This window comes from Microchirus variegatus (genome assembly GCF_963457635.1).
Source record: "Microchirus variegatus genome assembly, chromosome: 20".
Lineage (NCBI taxonomy): Eukaryota > Metazoa > Chordata > Actinopteri > Pleuronectiformes > Soleidae > Microchirus > Microchirus variegatus.
In genome coordinates, this window is record NC_139821.1 from 13,228,915 (window position 1) to 13,256,188 (window position 27,274).

Consider the following 27,274-nt stretch of genomic DNA (forward strand, 5'->3'; position numbering starts at 1 on the left):
CAGCAGAAAAGATCCCATGGTTTTATTGCTGAGTGACACTGTCCCATAATGAACGGGTCACAGGTTAAGCATGAGCACGTGGCTCGCGCTCACATGTGCGAGCTATATTCGCGTTCGCGAGTTAGTACAGTCACCCGGGAGCGACCTAGAAAAAAAACGATGTTGGCAAGCGACGGAATCGTCAGCGTGAAATTTGAATCACATGTGGTAAAAGCGTTTCCAAATTATTGTTACTACTTTCCTAACAAATGCACCTTTGTCCGCTTCATTTGCAGCATTCAGAGTGCCAGAATCCGACCCAAGAGCCCTCCGCGAGTGACACTTATGTGTGACAGTTGAATAAATCACTTAAAGGAGAAATATAATACCCTATTTCTCCAGGTTAACCTAGTTCCCCGGTGTCCTAATGAACATGTCTGTGACATGCTTTGGTCAAAATACCTTAAGGATGAAGCACCGCAGCAGTTCAATCACCCTGTCAAAACAGCCCTGTTCAGAACTCTCAGTTTAGTAGTATGTCTTTAGGTCCATCTTAAAGGTCCACCTTAAAAAAAAAAGGAAAAACAAAACTTAAGGGACAGGAAATGACATCAGCCACAGAGGCTACTGGGAGCTAACAGCAGTTAGTATTTGGAAAAGTGATCATTTGCAGGCTCTAGCAGCCACGTTGCCGTCATATATAACATGTATCCACTGGACAGATAAATCCTCTGAGGCTGGAAGTTTGTGTAGAACTCTGTGCTGCACTGTGGAGCCAAGAATAGAACTTTTCACGAACTTACGGTTTTCCCCCGGATACCGTTGCCCACGCCAGCATTCTCCCGTGTTTTACGGACAAAGCGGAGCTCCGCAAGACAACAATTCCAGGAATTTTGCGCATCGTGACGTCCCAGTGAGTGCGGAAGTCAACAATGCGTGTTTTATCTCCTGTAATAAGACTTTTTAATACTTTGCCGACTGATAGGACCTCTAGAGTCCCAAATCCCAAAGGATTTAAATGTTTAAAAAGTTGATTTTGCATAATATGGCCCTTTTAAGTAAATGCCTGAAATGTGCGCGAATGCACTCCAAATCCTGAAGACAAAATAGAGGATATAGACATGCTGTTGTCGGAACACTGTATCAGCAGTGTCGCTTGATGTTAGCCAACCCCGCTCAGACACCTTGTGTACACAGACTGTCAACCATCAGCGGTGACTCCTGCTGCAACATGACTGACGGGGGCGAAAAGAAAAAAAACATGCGCTCATTCTTTCACTTTCTCTTTCACAGGCATGGACAAGCACACACACTTTTTTTTTTTTTTTTTTTTTTCAAAATTCCCATATCAGCAAAAGTTAAAAACACAGTGGAGCCACTTGCCAGTCAGGTGAACAAAAGACAGACGAGGCAGGTCAACAGAAAACTGGATCGTCTTGTCTAATCTTTGGCTTGAAGTGTGTGCATGTCTTTGTCATCACGTTGATGCAATTGCAAGTGTAAGTCTGTTTTTTATCAAACCACAAATGGGTTCCTGACAGCAGGCATGTTGCCCTCGAAGGCCCGGTGTGTGAAACGTAGGTGAAATTTTGTGTTGATTTGCAGAAATTGAAAATAGCGCAGATCTACGAAGGCGCCATTTTGGACCACCGTGTCCTCCAACACAGGGATATTCACCTTTATTTTCTTTAGCAAGTTACGCGGCAGAAAAGACTGGAAACGTGGAGAATTCACGCTGGGTCTCATTCTGATCTGACTTGGTCACATTATTGAGCAAAATTAAAGGTGCCATGTGTAAGAATGTGGCCAAAAACGGTTACTACACTCAAATTCAAAATACCGAGGTCTTTTAGGTTTCTTTTTCTGACGTAACTGGCAACCCGCGGGAGGCAACCAGGCAGATGAGACTCTACTGACTGCAATGATTGGTAGACGGCGGTAGGTGGCGCCACATGCCAAAACATGATTTGCAGTCTGCAAAATATTTTTTTTAATGCAAATATTTTGGCTGTACTGTTGTTGTTGGTGAGTTCAGTTTGTTATATGAACATTATTCCTGAATCTCTGTGACATATTAGGAGGATTTTATGGCCAATAAATAGGAGCAATAATACAAGTAATATTCCAGTAGAGGATTTGCTCTGAAAATGTTCCGGTTTTTACATTTTTCCACTCCCCCTTCTCTCCCTCTGTGTCATTTTGTAACCAAATTCCTTCGTAAGTGAAGAAAGTCCTTACTGCTAATGGGTCTTCATGGCAGACAGTGTCGTTCACAGGCAAGGCACTTTATCACACGTCGATGACAGACTGGCGTGTCGGAACCCAACATCCGACCAAACAGTCATACAGTCTGTTACTTTCCACACCGCTAATGTGACTTATTAATGAGGGAAGCTTCATATGATGCTGCAACTAAGTGATCTTAGTTGCCTAAATGAGTCACGTTTAGTGCAATAATGTGGAAAAAGCTCAATGGATTTAGCTGAAACACCCTTTAGCTTTGAAGCCACATGATGCAGGAGCATCCACCTTCATATCATTCCAGCATGACTAAGAGGAAAATGGTGGAAACTTTACTGACAGATTACTTATGGGAGCATGCAAGATCCTGCTTCTAATCCTTTGTCGCCATCTAGTGGCGATAGGTGGTGAATAACACACAATTTCAAAACTCACCAAGCTGAATTTACACTTGTTTATTCAAGGCACAAAACACAAATACTGTTGAACATGCGTTTACATTTAGATTCGTTAACATTTTGGGTGATTTTTTTTATTTTTATTATTATTATTATCATTATTATTATTATTATTATTATTAACTGTTGTTTTTAATTCTATGTGTGGCTACCATGTTTTGCTCAGTACAAGAACAAACTAAAGGACTACCGATACATGTCAGACATTAGGGGTCAAGTGAAGTTACAAAAAAAAAATGTTGGCATAATACAAAAAGCTGCCTCTTTTTTTCCGCACATGGGACACACAAACACGACGGGAATAAAGACTTCCGGGGACGTCTACAGGTCGCACTTCATGATCTCTCTGAGGCAGATGGTCGCATAGCAAGAAGAGTCCAGGTCGAAGTTTAAAGTGAGAGCGAGCGAGTCCTGCTTCCTTTCTCCCGTTACCTCTCCGCCTGCTGCTCCTTGGAGCTGGTGGCTGAGGTTGTGCGGCTTGGCCAGCAGGGGGCGATAGCAGCCGGGTATGTTAAGTTTGAGGCTGCCGACTCTGAAGCGACAGTTGTCCAGGCCGTCTCTGGCCAGTCTCTCCTGGTACCAGGACCCCATGGCGTTTTCCGGGTACTTGACTGTGTTTCCTGGCATCGGCAGCAACACCTGGTGATGCAGTAAAAACATCAGGGATGAGTTTCTTTTAAAACCATTGTCTGAATATGAAAAATGGCTTTTGGATTCCTCTTTCGTAAACCCCCACCGAGGCTCCTCAGATTTACAGACACAGTGTTTCTCCCTTTGGCGATAACCTACATCATACATTGGAAAACTAAAGGAGGTATATCAGTGAAGGAGTGGTTTGAGGACATGTCTGAGATGAACTTTTATGAAAGACTATGCTACAGACACAAGATGGAGAGATTTTTCCTATATATGTATAAAGCGAATAACAAAAAAATACAGTTTAAAAAACATGTTTCCACCAAGTACATACTTGTTCAAGTGCATAGACTCCCCTTTGCTCCTCTTGCTCCATCACCACGTGGATCTGGGAAAATAGAATGAGCTTTTAAAAAACATACAATCCCGAAAAAGTAGTGACCTCGATTAAACCCCCGATTCCTGGTGAAATTAATACCATTTACACGTCCCCATAAGTCGGCTAAAATGCATTAAAATAACCGATGTACTGTGAAGTTTGTGTAAAAACTACAATAACTGCCTCATATCAAGCTGGAATATAAAACGGTATTTATTACTAATATTCATAGAATCTAGCAGGGACTGGCAGCCTGAAAGCGACATCAACGAAACATTACAGATAGAAATCAGAGCACATATTTCAGCGCTGCTGTCATTTCCTGTGTTCAATTGAATTACTCAAAGAGGCGAACTGTCTGATGGTTTCCTGAATGATCCTCTTGTTACTTCATGAATACAATCTTTCTATCTCATGAGGGAGCCAATTCTGTGACACACGTGTGAGATGTTGGTTTTGATCTTTTTTTATAGTTGTATTGTATGACGTGTATTTGTGTTGTTTTTGTACTTTCTACAGAATGTTGTGTTTTATTTATCTCTGACGTACAGCACTTTGTTTCAGCTGTTGTTGCTTTTTAAAGTGCTTTATAAATAAAGTTGGATTGGATTTTGAATCCAGGCATTTCCAAGAGATGACGAGATGATACGGCAGTTTCATTTTGTGCATTTGTGGTTTTTGACCTACTCTCTGTGAACGAGTGCATGAGAGAACTAATGGGACAAGGCAAAAACATGTTTATGATACATGTTTTCTCTATTTTGATGTTTCCTTAAACTGCAACAAAACATTGTCTATTGTTATTAAATACACTGTATTTGTAATTCCAACATTGCTGTGAAAACTTTCTGTTTTGTAATTTTTCTCATGTAAATGATGATTAAAGACGATCTACTGTATTTTCCCTTTGTTCCATTGTCTGTGCTGTTGCCTCCTGCTGGTAATTGATATAAAACTTTCTGTACATTATCTTGATTTGGACCTCAATACCGATCCCGTGAACGATACTTTTCTCAATAGAAATGTTATTTTTAGATACCCAGTCAAGTGTTGAAGCTAGATTTCCAAGCCCTTCTGTGTTACCTGAGCACAGCAACTTTCTCCACCGTCCTCTGCTTTGCTTTGGCCTGCCTGCGTCCACACCAGGTCTCCTTTTCTGGCTCTGTGGCCCAGGGTGGCCAGCCTGTGAGCCGCCGCCTCGTTCCACACCCTGCCGACCAAAAAACAGCCACTAAAAAGTTATTAAGTTACAAAAAATTTAGATATATAATTAAATGAATATACACTTTTTTTTTCTTTTAGCACACATTTTAACATGCTTCCCCCAAAAAGACCAAAATCCTTATTTAGTAGTTATTCTTTCTCTGATTTTTTTTTTTTCTTAGTTCGTCAGGTTCCCATCAAACCTGTCGAAAACAGGAAGCAAACACGTCACATGTAACGCCACACAACCTTTCTGAGGAAGACCACAAGAGGGAAAATGTGTCATATGTAACCAAAAAACTTCCACCACCTTAACGGTGAACGTTCTTGCTGCCTGCTTTGTTCTGCTGAACATTTTGTCTGTGTTTACTTTATCGCTTCGTCTTGCTCTTGTCACGTATACGTGTCTATGTCCTGTATTTACAGTATCTTTGTACATTTTAATTTGTTTGTACGATGAGTTTGAAGCTTATAGGAAAAGGAGCTTTATAACACAAAAGCAACGTTTTCCAGAGGAGGTAGGAGGTCCAGAGGCTGGCATTGTCTAATAAGAGCCTCTAAACGTCAACGTGGCGTGGCCAAATCACAAAACTTGGAGGCTTGAACACATAAAATGATTTAATAAATAAAGAAAAAAGTGTGACTTTTTTTTTCCGGCTGACCTGCTACAGTAGGCGTGTGGGTAGAAGACTCTCATGCTGTGGGGCAGGCTGAGCCAAGCCTGGGCGCAACCGTCTGCACTTGTGCCGTAGCGGTTCAAGGCTCGAAGCATCAGCCGCTCTCTGGCCTTCGACAGTGGCATCAAAGCCAAAGACTCCTTGGCGTTATCTGGTACAAAGACAGTTATTTGAGGGACATGTTGGTCTGCATTTGTTTACTACAGTTCCATTCTTGTCAAGAAATCTTTAATATTTGATCAAAAAAAACTAAAAAACTGCTTACCTGTTTGGAGGAAGTGTCTCTTTGCGTGACTCTGAGGATCATCGCCTTCCTCCGGAGTAAAGAACAGGCGCACAGCGCTCACCTAACATACGAGTGTACAATGTGAGAGTGATATATGATAATGATATGACAGAGGTGAATGCACGATTGAAGTAGCCACTGATCACTTACCATATCTTCTTTGAGTAAAGCCAGTCCCACTCTGTCAGACTGAACGCTCTGTCCAGTCCCAAACCTCTGTGGTCCATAGTAGTTCACAAAACCTCTGGCCTGCAACAACAAAATATGTGTCAGTCTATTCATCAACTTGACATACTGTGTTGTCTTGTTTCTGTCCCCTGAGGATGTTTTGGTAGCACTTTTTATAGTGGTAACAATAATATGGTAATAAAAACGGTGGTAAAAGATGATAATAAAATGGTAATCTTTGACATACAGACATTTTATTATGGTAATAATAAGGAAATGAACAGAGTGAGGGACATACAGGAGCGCAAAATTATAATATAACTCACAAACATTTGTATTTGAAGGTGTTGAATTGATGCTAACCTACAGTGATTTTCATTACCAAGCTGTGTTACCTGAATATTATTTAAGAAATCACAAATTACTGTCCTATTATCATGTGCTTACTGTACTTTAATGTACAGTGCCACCTCAGTGTTTTTGATTTGTCTGTAAAGGCACTTTGTAAACTTGTTTTTAAAAGTGCTATAAAAGTATATTATTATTAAAACTAGGGCTAAAGGGACAATCTTAAAGCCAAAATATGTCTGAAATTACCATTTCGTTAATCGTAGTTTTACTGATGTAAAAATGACCGTTCCCTCTCATATTGTAATCGCAAGTCAAGAGTTAACGTTTGGTTTATTAATTTAGTGCAATAAAAATACCTTCACATTCTCCACAGCCTCCTTTATCAGCGCTGCCAGTCGACTGTGTCTGTCTGCATCAGAGAAGTGAGTGTCACTATTCGCCGTGTGAGGCCTCAGGTCACGGACCACCAGGTCAAAGTGGTTCCCCTGCAGTCGCCCTATCCTCAAAGGCTCGCCTACGGAGCGGACTTGAGACAGGTGCATCCCTCTCTTCTCAAACTCGGCTCTCTTGTCGTTCAATCTGATCACACACACGCAAGATCGCATCAATACATACTGTTTGGCTTTTAAAGCGAACAAATCCATGAAATTAAAACAACAAAAACCAGATTCGTTACCGTAGTGGTGAGACCTTCTTGACCACCATGGACTGGTAGGTGATGGCTCTCTTATCCTTGATTCCAGCATAGGTGAAATCTGACGGTAATATGCCGAGAGCTGCTGCCATGTAGCTGATGGCCTCCAGGGTCTCGAGGTTCTCTTTACGCAGAGTGAACGCTGAACACACAAATCACAAAAAAAAGATGTATTAGCTGGTATTTTAATGATAAGCCAGGTAACCGGGGGAGTATTTTTATTTTTCAGACTGGATGACTTAGTAATGGACACGTCTCTCCTCTCTGCAATTTGATCTTTTAAAGATCTTGTGTTAAATGACACCTAATTGTGATATTGCAGACAACTCTTCCATCAGATTTACGTGAGTGTGGCTGTTCTCCCTCATGCATGTACTGTAGGTTCTGTTTGGCCTAAAGTGCACATAAAAAGCTTAACATAAGGCATCAAAAAAGGCTTAGAAACAAAATTTGCTTAAATTCCATAAGCTACTTCCTACCAGTGTAAACGTCTTCTTCCTTTCGCTCATCTGCACTTCTCTTCTTCGGCCTCCCTCGCTCCCTCAGCCTCACCGAGATCGCCGTACTCCCCTGGTCGCTGAAGCTTTTCGTCTCCACCAGTTTCCCGAACCTGCGGCTCAAGAAGTGGTGGACCGCCGTCCTGTGATCCTTGTCGTCGTCGGGGCCGAACGTGTAGGACGAGCCGCGCACTTTGGCGTCGATGAACCTGAAGAAGTCCTCCGCCTCGTCTTCTGTGACCAGCTGGGACAGCTCTCTGTAGTCCGGGTCCTCCCTCACCCTGATCTCGGGCTGAATGGTGACAGTCATGAGGAAGGGGAAACGGTGTCTGACAGCCCGGTGGACGTTGGCTCTGTGGTGTTTGTCAGCAAATGATCCCAGCGATAACTCTTGCTGGGTTGGTTTTTCGTCTTTGAGGGTCAACACAAACTGTTCAAGCTCATCGCTGACTGACTGGCCTAAAATCACGCCCAGATCAAAACTGCCTGGACTCGGCAGGGCGACATCTACATCACAATCAGCAGAGACATACACGCTGTCTGAGACGGAGAAATTGTTATTCTGTTTACATTTAGCAGTGGTGTCGTTCATTTTATACGTGGAGGCACATGCTGGCGTATGTGCTGCTGCTGCCGACGACACCTCTTTGTTCACCTGCTGTCCGCTAATGTCTATCTCGGTCACGACAAAGTCTTTGATAAAGTTCTTAATGCTTCCGAGAAAACCCTCATGACTGGAGATGAAGCATACAGGGATGTTCACACGATCAATGTCCTGCTTCATGGTCATTTAATCCAAACTTTGCAGATCCTCCACTCAAACCTGCAAAGGACAGAGTTGAAAGGTTGGATAAACAAAAAGAAACGTGTTTGTAAAGTAGGGGGCGATAAACTACATATCTAAGAACAGGTGATGATGCAATATATTAGACAGAGAGATGGATACTTTATTGTCCTCATCGGGAAATTTGGGAAAACACTATAATAAAACAGTAGCATCATAAGAAAGATAAACATAGACAGACATAAATAAGAAGGAAATAATAAAATGATTTTTTGGAAAAAACATTATCGTAAAAACTTTATGTGTACAAAAATACAGAAAAACACAGTTTTTATAATTTATTGAGAGGAGCGGAAGATGGGGTAATGAGTAAAATGGCTTGAATAAATATCAAAATATGAATTTAATATTGGAACCATTTAGTGAGGCAATATTCTTTCACACCCCAGTATAACTGTACCAGTTATTGCCAACAAAAAAAACATGTTTTTAATGGATTTATCTGTAATCACTATGTTAATAACAAGTTCTCATAAGCAGCTTTCTAATTGTTTTCCGTTTTATTTACCGTTTCATAACAAAGAAACCATAAAAGTGAATATCTTTGATTTTTGGACAACATAAGACATTTTGAGATTTAAGAAAAAAACATTATCATTTTAACTAGTTTTCTAACTATGTGTGTCCCCAAAAACGCAAGATTAAGCCATGGTGAAAATAATTGTTAGTTGCAGCCTTATAGTGTATAGCACAATTCACACACTTGAGGCAACAAAAGGATACAAACGTCTCGTGAATATGATGCAAGTATAGATTTAGAGACACACCAATAGTAAGCAGAAGATAATAATTGAACTGCTCTTAGATATAGTCAGCGCTGGGAGACACTTTTAAGATAATATATGCATTATTTAAAATGTGACAGTTGCTTGTTTTCCTGCTTATTTATGTGTCTTTGCAGTGATTGAACCGTTCTAAATAACTGTGCCTCGACATTTGGAGACAGCGAGCGCTGTGTCTAATGCAACAAAGGCAGCAGAGCACATTTTTGTCATAAAACGGGAATATAAGTGTTTCACGAAGGAATAAAAGGTGTTTATTCAACGAACCTGTGTGTGGTGAGTAAACCAGGAGCTGTTGATGTAAACACAACCACGCCGAAACAATCCCGAGTACTTCCGCACCATGTGACTGTCACGTGACTGCTCTTAAAGGGAAACTGACCCCCCCTTTTTTTTGTCGGCTAACTGTACCTTCTAAAACAATAGTACGTGAACATGGAGAGTTCCTTTTAACTGTTTCATTAAACACAATGAAATTACTACGCATAGATTATGTTACTATGAAACATAATCCAGCCCAATCAATAATCCTTAAAGATGTGTTACATTACTGAGGTTTTCGAAGCAGAAATTGAACATTAGCATGTTTGCACTCAAATATATCAGTGCATTTTCTATTGTTTATGTCTAAAGCCTCTATATACAATATATACAACACAAAGCTGGTGGTGGAGTATTGTATGTACAGTATATGTGTATATATACAAACACAACACAGCTTTTACCAGTGCCTTTTCTATTCCACACCCTGTAAAAACTGTTCATTTGTTGTCTTAGATTTCTAGATCATAGGTAGCATGTAGCATTACAAACAGTATGTAATGCAACATTTTTATGGTCTGTTTTTATCTTCAGACAGGTACTTGTCTTCTGTGACCACCAGCTGGGACAGCACTCTGTAGTCTGGGTCCTCCGTCACCCTGATCTCTGGCTGAATGGCGATAGCCATGAGTTAGGGGTTAAGGGTCAACAAACACGGCTGAAGATCATCACTGACTTACTGGCCTAAAACGCAAAATCAAAACTGCCATGACTTGTTAGAGTGAAGACAATATCAAGACCATTCAGATAGACATAAAGCTACATCACTGAAACAATATATCCACGATCATACACACACACAGCTTTTTTCGAGCATAGATGGGAAGAGCAACATAATCCCAAAGGCATGAATCTCCTTTGTTGATTTACTTGCAAACCTCCCACAAAAGCAGGAGTTTGTTTGAACTTGCCTCTTTTTACGTCATTGGTATCAAGCCTCTTACCCTTCCTGTGTATACATGTGAGCAACAATGATGTTCGACTGCTGGAATACTTTTAGACTTCTAGAACAGTATCTTCATATTCTTTGAACAGTCATCCCTGCTGGTGAAGTGAAAAAGAGATCGAGTGACAATGTGGGGTTTTACTTGAAATTTCTCTCAAGGTGGTAAATGAAGTAAAAGGAGTAAATGTCCGATTTCCAGTAGTAGACATGGATGCCCTGAACACAACTTCATCAGTCTTTTCCAGAACCTAAGGAACATTTTGTTTTAAATTACATCTCAAACTTGAGAACTCTTTCAATTAAAAATTTTGGGACTTTTAACTTAATTTCCAGAACCTAAGGAACATTTTGTGATAATTAAATCTCAAATTTGAACGTTATTTATTAAAAAATTGTTAATGTGGGACTTTTAACTTGAAATTTCTCTAAAACTGTACAGTAAATACATCTGATTTACAGTGTACTGGTAGACATGGATGTCCTGAACACAACTTTATCAATCTTTTCCGATACATATATAACATTTTGTTTTATTTACTTCTCAAACTTGAGATTTATTTCAATTAAAAAGTGCCAATTTGAGACATTTAACTTGAAATTTCTCTAAAACTGTACAGTAAACATTTACACTAGACATGGATGTCCTGAGCACAAGTTACTCAATCTTTTCCAGAACGAATACACATTTTTGTTTTAATTAAATCTCAAATTGTAATATGTTATTCATTAAAAAAACTGTTAATGTGGGACTTTTAACTTGAAATGTATAAATGCATAAATACAGAACTACAGAAATGTAGAAATAAATGTAAAGCATTTATTTATGCATGTATTTATTCCTGTATTTACTTATTTATTTATTGATATGTCAGGTTTCGTCCTCCATAATAAGGTCTCTGAAACGTTTATTTATTTTCCCAATAAACTAAACGTGCACTCGGAGACACATCCGGTATTTTATTTAGAAAACCGGATGTGTCCATCCTTACTACTCCGCCGTAAAAACCCTTGTAAGGAGTGTGTAATCATCATCGTCACCCTCCACTGCTCTTACCGCAGCACTGCTGTAGACAAAGGGAGGGGCGCTAAACCCGCCTACATGGGGCCATGACTTGTAAGAACTCCTCCCTTCCACCTCTATTTTGTTTTCTAACAGCACGAAATATCTGCCCCTCTCTCTTAGACTCGGGAGTTATTTTACTGCAGGTTTAATATTCGTAAATAATACGAACCCAGGAAAAGAAAATGGCGAAAGTGCACATTTGGTTGAAATGGAGTTTCATAGTCGTGACAAGTGTGATTGCGGTAAGTTTTTTGTTTTTTTTTACCTTTGTCTTTATGACCATGTTGTCAAAAACTTTGTAATTTGTGTTGCAAAAGGAGCACAAGATAAACAACACTAAACATTGTGGTTTTTGTAGTGTGTATTCGACAGTAAACGGGTTGTATAAACACTGGAAGGGGGGTGGGCGTCTGCTCTGGTCTGGTCCGGTCCCATAAATAAATCACAACATTGCCAACTCGTATCATGTAACCGACATCTGCCACACATCTCTCTGCACCGAGGCTAACATTAGAACGAGCTGATGATAAACAACACAGTGTAAACGTGTTGGCTGATGTGTTGAAATGTCCAGTAAAAGTGACGTGTTCGTAAGCCGCCCCTTGGTCCCAGCCAGTGGTGTGGTCTACTATCAGCACGGGTTGCCAGACCCGTGAAAACATCTCTACTCTTTATTTGCAAAAACAAATGGCACGAGTATCATTTCTGTCAAGAAACATATTCATATATATGTGTGAAGGCTCATTTTTAAGTGGTTATACCGAAATTCTGGCCTTTTTGTTGTGGGTATATACGTATAACTGCGTATCATGTAGACTACACCACCTTGTCCCAGCTCTCCTCGCCTCACCGTTGGCACGGTTTAGGTTGCCTTTTCAACTACAAAATAGTACCTACTCAACGTGAGTCATCACTGCACGGCTGTATGAAACTGCGTGATGTCGTTTTACGACACACACAAAGTGTAGCAGTGTAACTGAATTATTAGAATCGGTTCATTAAAAACAATTAAAAACAGTGTCTGTCAGAATCCGTCTGACAGACACTGGACTGAAATACAGCGGCAGGGTTTGTGATACCGCTCGCCGTTCACTGGGGGTCGTGATCAGCAGTTTTAGACATTTCCCTGCTAATTATCGGAGATTAACCCACATTTTTAGGATTGTTAAGTATTTTTAACTGAGCTACAGTTCCGCATGATTCTTGTGTCAGACGTCTCTTCCTGTGACGGCACTCTGACCAATCAGTGGCCGACAGTCTGGTGACATCACGCATAGAATCGTCAGAGCAGGTACTAAAAAAAAAGTACCAGGTACTATGCTAGTTGAAACGCAACTTAACCGTACCGAGTCGAGCCGGTGGAAACACGCCATGTGTGGCGAACAAGGAGAGCCAATTTTATTAGCTTAATTTTGATGTGGCCAATGACATGCTGGGACAGACTAGGATCGTACCATTATGTAAAGTGTAGTGGTACAGACCAGGTACATAGGACCAGGAAACATTTAAGAAAAATAGGCAGATCTGGCTGCATTTCAAAGATACTGGAGACTGCAAAGCTCAATGCAGGGTTAGGTTGGTTTGGTTCGTTGCGGGTTCTGTGTTCAGTTGTTCGTTTAACCCTCTTATGGCGTGCTAGTGAATCTTGTCTGTGATCAGATGGTCGTTCCTCATAAGTCCTAGTATATAAGTACATATATGTATTTGGGTGCAAAGCTCTATTTCTCAGCTTTCCAGTATCCATCCATCCATCCATCTTCCACTTTATTCTCCACAAGAGGGTTGCACAGGGTGCGGTGCCAATCTCCGCTGACATAGGGCAAAAAGGCGGGGTCACACCCTGGAATTTCCCAGATATCACAAACGGTCTCGGAGTTGCGGTAACGAGAAGTACGCATGCCAAGTCCTGACAGGATGGTCACAGAAAGGCTTGATTAAAATGTTTATTAATAACAATGTTTATGAATCACTGCTAAAAGGCTCTGAGTGAGGCTAAGTAAAGAGCCGTAAGAAGAGCCGAGCTGAATCTTTGAAAAGAGCTGGACTTCCCATCACTAGGATTAACAGTAGAGGATGTGTTAACTTGCTTGCAAATAATACAAATATTACAATCTTTATATGGGTAAAGCAGCTGCAGTTGGAATGCGGCCAAGCCTCCCACTGTCCCAAAAGAGATCAGTACAGTACCTGTGATCTATTTTCATTTTATCCACACAGTCAAACCACTTGATCTTGAATTTTCTGGAGTTTTACGTGATTTTAGAGCAGGGGGGGGAATCAGTGAAAATCCCAAAAAGCCCATTAAAGACAATTCCCTCAAGCTGAGGTATTATATTAAAGATAACAGTCACTGAAATGTTATTGTTAAGTGTGTCTAGCTATACACGGAATGTATGCTATCCCCCAGCACACGCTTCTAACTTTGCAACTGGCGTCATCGCCATTGTGGGCAGAAACTTGAACTGCATACTAAATAGTTTTATTTATAGACTACACTACTCTATGTGAGGAATTCACACTGCAGATAAAGTGTGAAGGCTCTCCGGTTACAGATACGTTTATTTCACCTCTCATTCAATAGGCTTCTTCAGTTCCGCAGATCAAGTATTCGGCACCTCATAGTCACAGTAGAATGGATTTGTCGTTTTGGCAGTATTTTGGTTTTTGACCATGGCTAAGGGTATAAATAGGGGACTTATTAAAGGAGCCATATTATGCAAAATCAACTTTAAAAAAAAATGACTCAGTCATGTTTTTGTGGTCCGCCTCAGTCTAAGTTACAGCAGATAAAACATGCAATGTTGACTTGCTATGTCACAATGGCGCATTCCTGGAATTGTTATCTCGCGGAGCTCCGCTTTGTCCCTAAAAACACGAGAATGCAGGCGAGGGCAATAGTATCCGGAAGAGTGGAAGTCCACAAAGTGTTCTATTCTTGGCTGCACAGTGCAGCACAGAGTTCTACACAAACTTCCAGCCTCAGAGGATTCACATATCCAGTGGATACATTTTATATATGACGGCAATGTGCCGGCTAGAGTCAGCAAATGATCGCTTTTCCAAATGCTAACTGCTGTTAGCTTGCCGGAGCCTCAGTGAAGTAGTTCCCTGTCTCATTTGCATGTAAAGAGACAGGCACTCAAGAGCGAGCGTTCTGAACAGGGCTGTTTTGGAAGGGTGATTGAACTGCTATGGTGCTTCATCCTTAAGGTATTTTGTCACAGACATGTTCATTAGGACACCAGGGAACTAGCTTAACTTGTAGAAATAGGGTGTAATATGTCTACTTTAAGAAAATTGCAGAATGAACACATTTAACTTGCAAGAGTCGGCTATTTATGTCCCTTTTCCAGTATGGTCCCAGCTCGCCTCGACTCGCCAACAGCACGGCACAGTTTAGGTTGGTTTTCCACCACAAAAATAGTACCTCCTCAACGTGGGTGGAGTCGTCACTGCGTGGCTGCGTGGCTGCGTGACAGTTAATTGAAACTATTTGTTCAGTACTTCCTCCATGACCGGAGTGCTTTCACTAAATACACCAGACTCCTGTGTTAAATATTGAGACTTTAGACATTTACCCTGGTAAAAGTCATGAATTTTGCTTGTTTTTTTTTGCAGACCATCAATGCCATCCTGTTGGTGTGCGTCATGATTGCTCATGGATTCTTCCCCGATGTTAAAGAGGTAACATCCTGTTGTCTGTTCCTACATTAATATAATTCCCACGACTGGCCACGTCGTGATTTAGCGCCAGTATTTTTTCCAGCGTTTACAAAGCCTCACACGACTTCTCCTTCAGTTTTCTTCAGATCTCAAATACATACATTTGCTGTACATCTTCATCATCATACCGCTGGTTTTGGTCATCTTTGGTTTGGTTGGTGTCTGCAAAAAGAAGAAATGGGCTGTCTTAGTGGTGGGTAATTTTTACGTCAGTGACTACATTGAAATGCCTTTCACGGGATGATTTGGCTGCTTATACATTTTTGTGTCTCAGTTTACAGTTGGAATGATCCTGATGAGCCTGATTCTGTTCCCCGTAGCAGTCTATGGATTGGGTAATAAGTCCGAGGTATTACTCTCTTAAATCTTATAGTATTGTCCCGATATGCCCTTTTAGAAATACATTACATTTCATTACACTACATTAAATTACTAATCTCCTTTTAAAGCGTTATAACAACCTTTGTATCTCGAAAATGACAGACACTGTTAGTATCAATGCTTACTTTGGTCTACATGAGTAGCTTATAAATCCCTGTACAATTTGAATGAATCAGTAGATTACTGAATACTGAATAGTTTTGTTTTTTTGGCTTTTTGTACAGATTGCTGACGAACTGAGAACTGAATACCTGGACTATGGACCACTGTCTGAAACCAGTGCCGGATTTCAAGAGGAAATGCACGACCAACAGAAGAAAGTATGTTAAAAAAAAAAAGGGGGGGTGGGGGGCTACATGTAATAAAACAAATGCATTTGTCCATAACAGACACAAATGTTCTCTTATGCCACAGTTTCAATGCTGTGGAATGGCTCGGGGCTACAGCGACTGGGGCGAAGATATCCCACCATCTTGTGAATGCTTTGGCCATCCGTTAACTAATCCATGTGTGAGTGACACTGTTTACACTCGTCTACAGCTGTACTATTGTTGTTGTTGCCGCATCACCTGTTCCAGCTAAAGATTCCCCCGCTGTGTATTATAGGTGGAGCTCCAAACAACAGACGACAAGGTCTTCATGGTTTATGAAAAGGTAATGAAAACATCACGGCGTTTTTGTGTCATCTGTAATTTAAAGATTATGTTGGTCTGCATTCAGTATGGTAGAGCACTTTCGTCAAAGAACCAGCAAAACTGTTGTCAGCTGTGCTAGCATCATTGCGCAAGGGTTTTCTAATCATCCAATAGTCTTCTAACGCGATTAGCGAACACAATGTACCATTAGAACACTGGAGAGATGGTTGCTGGGAATGGGCCTCTAGACACCTATGTACATATTCCATTAAAACCAGTTGTTTGCAGCTAGAATAGTCGTTTACCACATTAGCAATGTATAGAGTGTATTTGTGATTCACTTAAAGGTGCATTATGTAATAACTCTAAAGCAACTGGCCGTAAAATCCTCCTAATATGTCACAGAGACTCAGGAATAATGTTCATATAACAAACTGAACTCACCAACACCAACAGTACAGCCAAAATATTCACATTAAACAAAGTCTTTTGCAGACTGCAAATCATGTTTATGTTTTGAAATCATCTTTTGGCATGTGGCGCCACCTACTGCCATCTACCAATCATTGCAGTCAGTAGAGTCTCAGCTGCCGAGCAACCACCGGTTGCCAGTTACGTCTGAGCTACAATGGCGGAGAAAACGAAATCTAAAAGACCTCAGTATTTTAAGTGTAGTAACTGTTTTTGGCCACATTCTTACATATGGCGCCTTTAATGTTATATTCATTGGGAAAAAAAGACGACAAGATTCAAACGGCGCTCAATGGAAAAACGCAGAAAGAGTTGTGTTTTTATTGTCTTGTTGATATTTTAAACAGAGGTGCCACAGTTTTAAGTGGCAGCAGATGGGCTGATGTGAGTATTGCAGAAACTGCTGATATACTTAGATTTTCTTGCCCAATCCTCTTTTTGTGCAAGTAAAGGGCCGGGAAAAAAACCCTGTGAGCAGCTGTTCTTTGACTGAAAAAAGCCTTGTAGATGCCAGAGGTCATGATAGAAACCCAGGTTGTTACAAGGTCAAACCTTAAGACATACTGTATGCACGATAGAAGCAGTGTTAGTTAGTCGTGTCAAAGTCTGACTGGAGTGACAAGCATGGCAGTTAAAAGTATGGATGGATAACTGCTTTTTCTCTTGCAGCCATGTCTTCCATACTTGGTGGAAGAAGAGATGCAAATGGCGGAAGCTATAATAGGAGTGATGATGGCCCTCGTAGTGCTCTGGGTAAGTACTGTTGCTCTGTAGGATTGCATGGCTCATGTACCCAACTACCTGCCTCCCTGTGTACTCCAAATTGTTTTGCTTGAACCATCTAATATTATAGTGACACGGATGACATGTTTGCCTGCTGTACATAACTGTAGGTTCCCTTCAAGCCAGACACACTTACCTCAAAATATGTACAACAGTGACATTCAGTGTTTGAAATGTGTTACTGCAGTCCCATTGCACAACTTCACATGAGACGCTGTATTATTCAGTTTAAATATTTCTTCAATTCAACACACTTCCCTAATCTCTGATGATACACCATGGCCATTTATGTCTTAATATCACATATATCTTAGATATAGTAGATTATCATATGGCTTCAACTGCACAAGGAAGGATTTTGCTTTTGTGTGTTGACTCTCGCTGTCCTTTAGATGCTGTCGGTGGTGTTGTCCATCGTCATCCTGTGCAAGTTATTCAAGAAGGAGCATTCCCCAGGGGTGGTCTACCATTCAGGAGTACTGTGAAGTCACGGCAGCTGTCACTGTTGCTGCAGAGTCTGGGAAATCTCTCTCTTATAGATACTCTAAGCTTACTCTAAGAGTACATTGTCTATTCTGCATATCTAAAACCTACATGTATATATATATATATATATATACAGCCAACAAAAGCTGGTGGTACCTTGAAACTGTTGCAGAGTACTCTGTGTGTGTGTGTGTGTGTGTGTGTGTGTGTATAGCTTTTGCAGTTTATATGTTTTTCACATCATATCTGTATATATCTTATATGAATTTTTATTTGATTTTATACTTGTAGATAGGTACCACAAAATCATACATATTGTTATTTTTATGGGCTGTGTTTTTTTGGTTCTGATTCCAGTGTCTTTTATTTATTTAATTAATTAATTAATTAATTAATTAATAATAACAAAATTAAAAGTGAAAACTTGTATGCAACTTTTTAATTCCAGTGCATTTTATTTATTTAATTAATTTTAAAAAAGTGAACATCTGTATGCTACTTTTTAATTCCAGTGCCTATTAATGAATGAATGAATGAATGAATGAATTCATTCATTCATTCATTCATTCATTAATATGCAACTTTTTGTTTAAGGGTTAATTACATAAAATGAAATGTATTCGATGCACTTATTGTACATGATGGAAAAAACATGAAAACAGCCCATCAAGTGGCAAATTTTTATGCTCTAAATAAACTCAGAGACGTCAGTGATACAAGAATCACGTCGTTTATTCCTGGTATTTACAAAATGTTTTACATTATACTTCATTCCATAGATTAGGAAACAAACAAACAAAAAAAAAAATGCATATGACACATGAAAATCCCATACGACACAGAACATATACTGTAATTTAGGCATTAATGGCTAAAGTGCACAGGTAGACGTCGGACCTGCTGTTTTTCGTGTGATGAATTCATCTGATAGTACATTTGTCACACAAAAAAAGACATTTATTACTGCAGGCAGCTCGTGCAGTGAACGATGGCTTGGACAAAAAAAGGCTTCTTCGATGTCTTGAGTGTACAACCTCTGCAAAAAAAAAAAAAAAAACACTTAACGCCTCCCATAGCCTGTCTCGTCTGCAGCGGCCTGGCCCAAAAATCACATTCAAGAGAATTCACTAAGGATTTACTGCCGCGTCTACCGATTGTGCAACCAAACAGAATCCCCCATCTCCTCTGAATGGACGTGTCGCGTACGTCGTTAATGTGCTTCAAGGAAGACAAAAAAAAAAAGAAAATGGAAGTGATTCAGTTTCAGGTATACAATGTGCATAATAACAACAACAACAAGGCATCAAGACATTCTGGAATCCCCAGCGAGAGCTCGGGAACTCATTCCTATTCGTCTAAACCTGATTATTAACCCAAGAAAACAAACGAATAAATAAATAAATAAATAAATAATTGTGTGTATTTTTTTTCCGAGCACTTTGTAAACACCGTTTAAGAAAGACGCTACGTCAAAGTTTATTAATACTGCCGTAGTGCTGAAAAATTCAAAAAGAGTGTGCTTTGGACGAGTAGAAATATTTGCAATACACGGTATGTTCCAAAAGAAGTCGAGCGCGTTTTTTTGTTTGTTTTTTTTTTCTTGCGTGCATAATAACCGAGATTGTTAGGGTACAGTCGATGTTATTGGATTAATAGTCACAGATGTGAAGGCAATCGTGTCAGATTACACTTCCTGTAAATAACAAAAAAAGTATATATATTTATATATATATTTTTAATTATTGGTTATATATTTATTCTGGAAGAACCTTAAGAGGAATGGCAAAAGCATGTGAGAATTAAAAAAAAGTATTCATTTGAAATGAATCTATGCATGTACTGTAGATTATTTGTCAGCATTAATTACATGCATTAACACACACACACACACACACACACACACAAAGAAAACATAACTTAACAAAATAAAGCGAGGTTATGGCATACAGCATAATGTGTTTATATGTGCAAATCCAAACAGGAACACTTGATCAGCATTTTTTTAAATACGTATTTAAAAAAAAAAGGTACGAGGTTTACTAGAAGGCACCGGGGACGTATCTGTTTGAATGGAGGAGAGCCATGAACTCCTCTTTCCTTTTTATCTGGCCCATCAGCTTGATGCTCATCACGAGTAAAACCATCTGTGAAACCAGGAAACAGCAGGTTAAGAGCAAGCGCTGCAAATTAACGTAAAAAAAACAGCACGAGATAAAGCGGAAGCAAACGTACCCAAAACACCCCGCTTCCGAACTGTATCGCCATCGCCAGGGAAAACGCAAGCTTTAGCTCCGAGACGTAAATCGGCAGACAAGGCTGTGGAGGCGGAATAAACAAACGCACGTTTGTTCTAAATGTGGCAGCAAAATGTTAAAATCATTTTAAGCTTATTTATTTATTAAAAACATTTTTTTACCTCTCGATAAACGTAATGATTCTTTGGAGCCCCGAGTGTGGCGCTGCCCCGTAATCGAATCTGGTAAAAAAAACACAAAAAAACGTTAATAAGTGATAAAATTAATTTGCACATTTGACTCCAGGTGCATAAACCCATGATGACTTGCTCATAAAAAGTGATTTACTCACGCATTTCCCTGGATACTGACAGTTACAGGAGGCCGGGATGAAAGAGCCCCAGTCTTTATAGCCGTCAATGAGACCGCAGCACTCGAACTGGAGGTGACACACACACACACACACACACACACACACACCAGGTAATAATGAATGCAAACATAATAAATAAATAAACCTCACAACATTATATCAAACTAGCACATAAACAATGTCTACAATCACGAATAATGCATCCAGTCTTCTGAGATCTTATGATTTTGTGTCAGTTTTGTGCCACAGTCCTGTCTCTTTAAGAACTGACACGCCCACTTTTCTGGCCACACCCCAAAGGTGACATGAACCACCAGGTGTGTCTCATCAAGACTGATTGCCACCTGAGTCTATAAAGTGATGTGTGTGTGTGAGCCTGTGCATTTGGGGTTTCAGTCTTTGGGGAAAGTGTGTGTTGTCTTTTTCTGTCTTATAACAAAGTGTAGGAGTTGAAAATGTTACTATACCACCTATGTTACACGTGTCTTAAAAGTCCAGTTGATCTTTAAAAGTATTTTAAAAAAAAACAAATAAGGATACATTTGTCTATATGTGACGATGTTTGCAAAGCCAGTTGCATCATCAATGTGTGTCTCTAAATGCTCATATACCAAACTAGCACATAAACAACGTCTGCAACCACAAACGATGCATCCTGTGTTTTGAGATTCTGTCTGTTTAAGAACTGACACGCCCACATTTTTGGCCACACCCCAAAGGCTACATGAACCGCAGGTGTGTGTCATCAGGATTGATTGCCACCTGAGTCCATAAAGTGATGTGTGTGTGTGAGCCTGTGCATTTGGGGTTTGAGTCTTTGGGGAAAGTGTGTGTTGTCTTTTTCTGTCTTATAACAAAGTGTAGGAGTTGAAAATGTTACTATACCACCTATGTTACACGTGTCTTAAAAGTCCAGTTGATCTTTAAAAGTATTTAAAAAAAAAAACAAATAAGGATACATTTGTCTATATTTGACGATGTTTGCAAAGCCAGTTGCATCATCAATGTGTGTCTCTTAATGCTCATATACCAAACTAGCACATAAACAACGTCTGCAACCACAAACGATGCATCCTGTGTTTTGAGATTCTGTCTGTTTAAGAACTGACACGCCCACATTTTTGGCCACACCCCAAAGGCTACATGAACCGCAGGTGTGTGTCATCAGGACTGATTGCCACCTGAGTCTATAAAGTGATGTGTGTGTGTGTGTGAGCGTGTGCATATGGGGCTTCAGTCTTTTGGGGGAAATCTAGTGTGTTAGGAGCTTAGCTTAGCATAGCAGTTGAAAATGCATGTATTCCAGCTATTTTACAGTTGTCTTAAAAGTCCAGTTGATCCTTAATGAAAATAAAGCTGCATGTGTCCATATTTGACGATTGCAACTCCACTCCTGCAACGTTGTCACCCTACAAACATGCTCCGCTGTTTCCCTTTCATGACACCAGTTGCGTCATCCATGTGGGTCTTTTAAATGCTACTAAATAACAGGTGCCCAATATACTTTATAGACCAAAACGGGCCTCCAATGCAACGTTTTACTTGGTAGTTCCCGAAGTGGGTGCATTATAATCCTCCATATTTAAAACACGGGAATAAAAGGAGTGTCATGCACTGAATGTTTCACAATGGACACACATGTTTGTGGACAGGTGTGTCTCAATGTTCTAATTAAATCACACGATGAAAACCAGCTCCTATCAGAGAAAACAAATGGTTATGAATGATTATCAGAATTGGCCGTAGGTCAAACATCACTTGGATCGTTTTTCCACTGCACAAACACAGACCGGTCAGGGTCTGTTTTGCTTTGTATTTTGCAAAACAGTCGGCGCTTACTTCTTCTTGAATGCTGTACAACAGAGTCCTGTTGGCTTTGCTGGTTCCGGTGAGCGGCATCATGGCCCGCAGCTTGGACTCTTCACGTATCACACGTTTCTGAGCAGAAGTTAAAACACAATAAGGGCTAAATAATACATAATGTACAAAATTGTCCTGTAAAGGAAAATTGGGGCATCCAAGTACCCTACCTCGTAGATTTCTTGGTAGCTTAGCGCCGTCCTCACGATTATCGTTTGACTGGCTGCCGCCATCCCAGTCGCGTACTGCAAACGCACAAAATCAACATTAGTACGCGACGCGGAAGAAATACACATTCACAAAAACACAGAGCAGGTTTTTTTTTTTTACCAGAATTAAGCACCATCTTTTTCCTTTACAGGCTCCGAACACACCAAGCACTGAGAGCAGCAGGCAGCCGATCTCTATGACGTACATTAATACCACGGAGACGTTGGACACCAGCTGTGGAGCAAAAAAATAAATAAATACAGTGGTGTTAAAGGGGACACATTTTTTTGACAAACAATTATTGTTCAGTTTAAATCCTCCGTTCATTTATAGCAGGCCGCCTTTTCTGCCCAAACTCCTGACGTCTGTTTACTATGTATTGCTCTTTATATTCTGTTTTTTTTGCAAATTCATTCAACAAAAACAACACAATAAAAGGCTGCTCATAATGGTATTTGTTCTGCGTTTGTTTTACTTGACCTGCATTAGATTGTTTTCATCTAACTGGCAGGGTATTCTCTGTTGCTGGCCATGTGGTGTCCCCCAGGGCTCTATGTTGGTCCCGTTTTATTTTCATTATACATGCTGCCTCTTTGACAGATTATTAACCATTACAGTGGCCATTTTGTCCTGAGTCTATGCGGATGACGTCCCATAATCTCTTCTTGATACTTGTGTGAAAGGTTCTACTCAAATAAACTTTACTTTCACCACATTATTTTTGTTGTCACGGATGAACTGCTGACACAGCACTGCTTCAAAAGGGTGTCAAAGGTCAGGGTTTGCTACAGAGCAGTACTCTCCATGCAGCACGTGGAGATAATTCACTGTCCGACCCAAGGACACTTAAATAGGCAGATGCTTGTGGACGTCAGGGCTTGAACTCTGCTCCTCCCATAGTAATAACGACATATATATAGACAAAAAAAAAGATGCTGAAGTGTGTTTAGGGCAGTATTGATGGACAAGGGAGCATTAATAATTCTATAGCTGCACTTGGATATTGTTTTTTTTTTTTTTAAATCTGACTCGACAGATTTATTTCTGTCTCAAGTAAATAACAGCTGGAAAATAGTTTTCATCCAGTCAGAAGAAGATCTGAAGATGGTCTTACTTTGCCAGTTTGTACCAGGTCTCTGTGCCAAGCGACCGTCATCGTCAGCATGAACGAGCACAGTGCCTTTAGGGGAGAGAATTAACTTGAGGTGTGAAAGGGTTAAAGTATAAACAGACAGTGGCAGGAATAATAAAATATGATGCAAAATTATGATTCTGTATTTTTTTAGTATTTAGCCAGTAGAGCAGTTTTTTCTGAAAAGAAATTGTACAACATATACAATAAATATTTATTTAAAAAGCTCTTAGAAATAAGAGGTTGGTAATAAGGGGGGTATCTATCACCAGAAATCATTTGTCATTCAATCATTTTTGCATCTTATCTCCTTTTCTCATCACATACACAATTAATAATAAAACTGTTTAAAGGTGCATTCTGTAATAAATCTAAAGCAACTGGCCATAAAATCCTCCTAATATGTCACAGAGACTCAGGAATAATGTTCATATAACAAACTGAACTCACCAACAACAACAGTACAGACAAAATATTTGCATTAAAAAAAAATATTTTGCAGACTGCAAATCATGTTTATGTTTTGAAATCATGTCTTGGCATGTGGCGCCATTATGTAAAGGGTTTTAAAGCTGCAGTATGTAAGATTTTAGAATTTAGGTCATTACTACTGAATGAGCCCTTTATTTATCCATCTATGTTAGATATGTAACCACCGTGATTTTAAAGGACCTTTTGAGTTGTAATAATAATAAAAAAACACCATATTATGTTCTCTTATGCTTCAGCTGCAACATGCAACTTCACCAATAGGCTATTTTCCATGGAAAAAAGTGAAATATATACTGTATGTGAATGTCAGAAAGCCCTGCTGCAAGCAAAATAAAAGATTAAAGATATTCTGCATAGTAATAAATAATAGTAAATGGTAATAAAAGAAATAAATATGGCAAATTTCATATTATATAGAACATATTAAATATCTTGACTCGTAAACTGATATATATCTATATGTGTATGTAAATAATACGGGGGATTATTTTAATGTGATTTTATGTTTTATTTACACCCCTCGTGTTTTTGGTTCCTACCTGGCTGTGTTGTCAGGTGGGAGAGATTTCAGTGACGGAGTGAGTGTGTGTGTGTCCAATAGAACGCTACCTATCAAGATGCAGGGGTTACAATATTATTACTTATTTATTTCTTCTGGTGCCCCTCCAGTAGATGGCGCCCTAGGTGCCCGCCAAAGTGGCCAGGAGTTCGGATTCTGTTCTTAATCCTACACACTGTACCTTTAACACGTTCTTGTTGTTTTCTGTGCATATAAAGACGTTTTAAAACCAAAACCTATTGGTTTGTCCAACTTTCACACCAGAGAAATCACGACTTATATCATGTTACGTTGACTTATCGCGATAACTGGGGTTTTATCGCACGGAATCCCTACTTTGCAAGTTTTCGATAATGACTCTCAAAACAATATAATGATATTACTTATGTAAATGTGATTTAAGTCACTGTATATGACCTTTATATGTGTTTGTTGTGCTTTTTCTTCATAACCTTTTGGTCATTTTAAATGTGCTGCAGACGTTGCACTGCTGCACATCCCTGTGATGGAATGGAGTCATTGCTGCAGCATCTCTGTGACACACACACACACACACACACACAAACACACACACAGAGTTGTTCCTGCTGTTTGGGGGATATTTATAGACAGACTCGTGTTTTTTAGGTCAAAACAAACAACAGCAGTCATGCAAACAAAGTCAATAAATTCATATAGATCAATAAAGCCTCGTGGCTCCTGGTGCACGTTCACTCACCATATGCATAGCGTTGGCGAAGATAAACGGCCTTTTCATGGTGGTTTTATCCGCCACCACCACCACTGCACTGCTCCGCTGCATGATGACGGTGAAGAGGATGATGATGATGATGATGGTGGTGGTGGTGATGATGCCGTTTCTCTTCTCTGCCGCGCGTCTTCTTCCTCTCTCTGCCTCGGAAGCTGTCACACACACACAGCGGGTGTTAGCACAGCTGAGTGTCGTTAACCCGGGGGATTTTTAACAGTAAGGGCGTCTGCGGTCTGAATGACCGCACAGTCAGGGGAGAGGGGGGGACGTCACTGTGATGTCGTACAGCGACACACACACACACACACACACACAAGTAACGGCTGCGACCTGCGGGACGGCCGAGACTCCGCCCACATCCAGGAGCCTGTGCTGCATTCAGGTGCAGTAGGAAATCACATAGTTCTATAGAGGGGGTACAAAAAAAATACATGAATTCATTGGTGGTCACAGAGGTCACTAGCAAGGTTATTAGAGTTAACGAAAACTAACAAATTAACGAAAACTAAAATAGAAATAGAAACAAAACGAGCGTTTGCTCGTTAAAGGTAGATAACTAACTGAAATTGAAATTTGTGTTTACAAAACTAACTAAAACTAACTAAAACTGTTACGAAAATCTCTTTGTAATGTATTTCATATTCAAGTATGGTGGCCCTGAAGGTCAAAACACAACATTTCACAAACGTGTTTTGTAAACTGTAAACTTTATTTTTTCTCTTAAGGCAATTTTGAAAGGTCGTATTTTCATTCATAAACATTTAAAAAAAAAATGTGTTTCTGTTTACATTGTGGCACATAAAGTAAGGCTACGTAAGTTGAGTTGGTTCATCCAAAGTCAATCAAACCTCTGTATTAAATCTGGATTAAATTCATATTAATCATAATGTGAAATACTAGATTATTCAGCTCTAGATGTTTGTGCCTTTTGTAGATCTACTGTGATCTGTGCATTGTTGCACATTTATGAGAGAAATTTCAACCATATTATGCTTCACTTTAACATTTAATGTTATTATATATATATATATATCAAGAAATTTGAGTTCCAAATTCAACCAAAAATCACTGGTTAATATTTTTTAAATCCAATACTGTCCATGTGTTTCACTATGCACAGAATGCATAGCAAAAGCATTTAAATCATGATTGGGGCTGTTTATTTCTTATTTTCGAGAATCGTTGGAGAAATACGTCTTTGAAATGACTCGGCACAAATGTGTTGTTAACAGCTTCATACGTTCATGAATGGAGTTTGTGTTATCGGTATCGGACACAAAAATAGTGGTAACGTCCCATCCCTAAAAAGAAAACCTCAGTCAGTTTTCCAAATCGGTGCAAAGGTCACTAAGGTCACAGGTTTTGTGAGGGAAAATGCACAAATAGAAACTCCTTTTGAATCAACTAATAAATCAATGAATGTTAATGCTTTTTTAAAATGTATTAAGCCACCCAATAAACACATAAAGTTGTCTTTGGTTGCAATAGAACATCAATTTAAAGGTTACGTGTTTATAAATGACTGACTTCCCATGATTTGACTGGTGAGGAACATGTTTAGTATCTGCTGAGAAACCTGCCGAGATTTTACACACTAGCCCTTAAATGTTAGGTTGTTTTTTTATGGTCTTTTCTGATGAAAATATGTCTTGTTCTTTC

General features: G+C 39.7%; 3 protein-coding genes across 3 annotated transcripts; 1 reads left to right on the top strand and 2 right to left on the bottom strand.

Moving 5' to 3' along the window:
• Positions 1-2,999: 2,999 nt before the first annotated feature.
• Positions 3,000-8,353, bottom strand: pus7l (pseudouridine synthase 7 like; the record flags this gene model as incomplete). The annotated part of the gene is made up of 9 exons (XM_083906640.1): positions 3,000-3,317; positions 3,649-3,702; positions 4,777-4,903; positions 5,559-5,724; positions 5,839-5,920; positions 6,010-6,108; positions 6,735-6,957; positions 7,055-7,214; positions 7,552-8,353. 9 exons carry the CDS (start codon positions 8,351-8,353, stop codon positions 3,000-3,002), a joined length of 2,031 nt encoding a protein of 676 aa, XP_083762766.1.
• A 3,249-nt stretch (positions 8,354-11,602) lies between these two features.
• LOC310941895 (tetraspanin-8-like) lies at positions 11,603-18,491 on the top strand. Its single transcript, XM_083907142.1, has 9 exons — positions 11,603-11,767; positions 15,144-15,209; positions 15,325-15,441; positions 15,523-15,597; positions 15,854-15,949; positions 16,044-16,139; positions 16,236-16,283; positions 17,405-17,488; positions 17,911-18,491. Exons 1-9 carry the CDS (start codon positions 11,708-11,710, stop codon positions 18,001-18,003), a joined length of 735 nt encoding a protein of 244 aa, XP_083763268.1. The 5' UTR covers positions 11,603-11,707; the 3' UTR covers positions 18,004-18,491.
• A 1,552-nt stretch (positions 18,492-20,043) lies between these two features.
• Positions 20,044-25,666, bottom strand: LOC310941987 (tetraspanin-8-like; the record flags this gene model as incomplete). Its single annotated transcript, XM_083907256.1, has 9 exons — positions 20,044-20,148; positions 20,237-20,320; positions 20,421-20,480; positions 20,591-20,677; positions 22,451-22,549; positions 22,642-22,716; positions 22,802-22,915; positions 23,796-23,861; positions 25,583-25,666. 9 exons carry the CDS (start codon positions 25,664-25,666, stop codon positions 20,044-20,046), a joined length of 774 nt encoding a protein of 257 aa, XP_083763382.1.
• Between the last annotated feature and the right edge of the window lie 1,608 nt (positions 25,667-27,274).

Excerpts from the sequence above, each read along its gene's own strand:
- LOC310941895 (XM_083907142.1), top strand. The coding sequence starts at position 11,708 with ATGGCGAAAGTGCACATTTGGTTGAAATGGAGTTTCATAGTCGTGACA. Across the intron at positions 15,598-15,853 it reads GATTGGGTAATAAGTCCGAG|ATTGCTGACGAACTGAGAAC; the intron begins GTATTACTCTCT and ends CTTTTTGTACAG. Across the intron at positions 16,140-16,235 it reads ATCCGTTAACTAATCCATGT|GTGGAGCTCCAAACAACAGA; the intron begins GTGAGTGACACT and ends TGTGTATTATAG.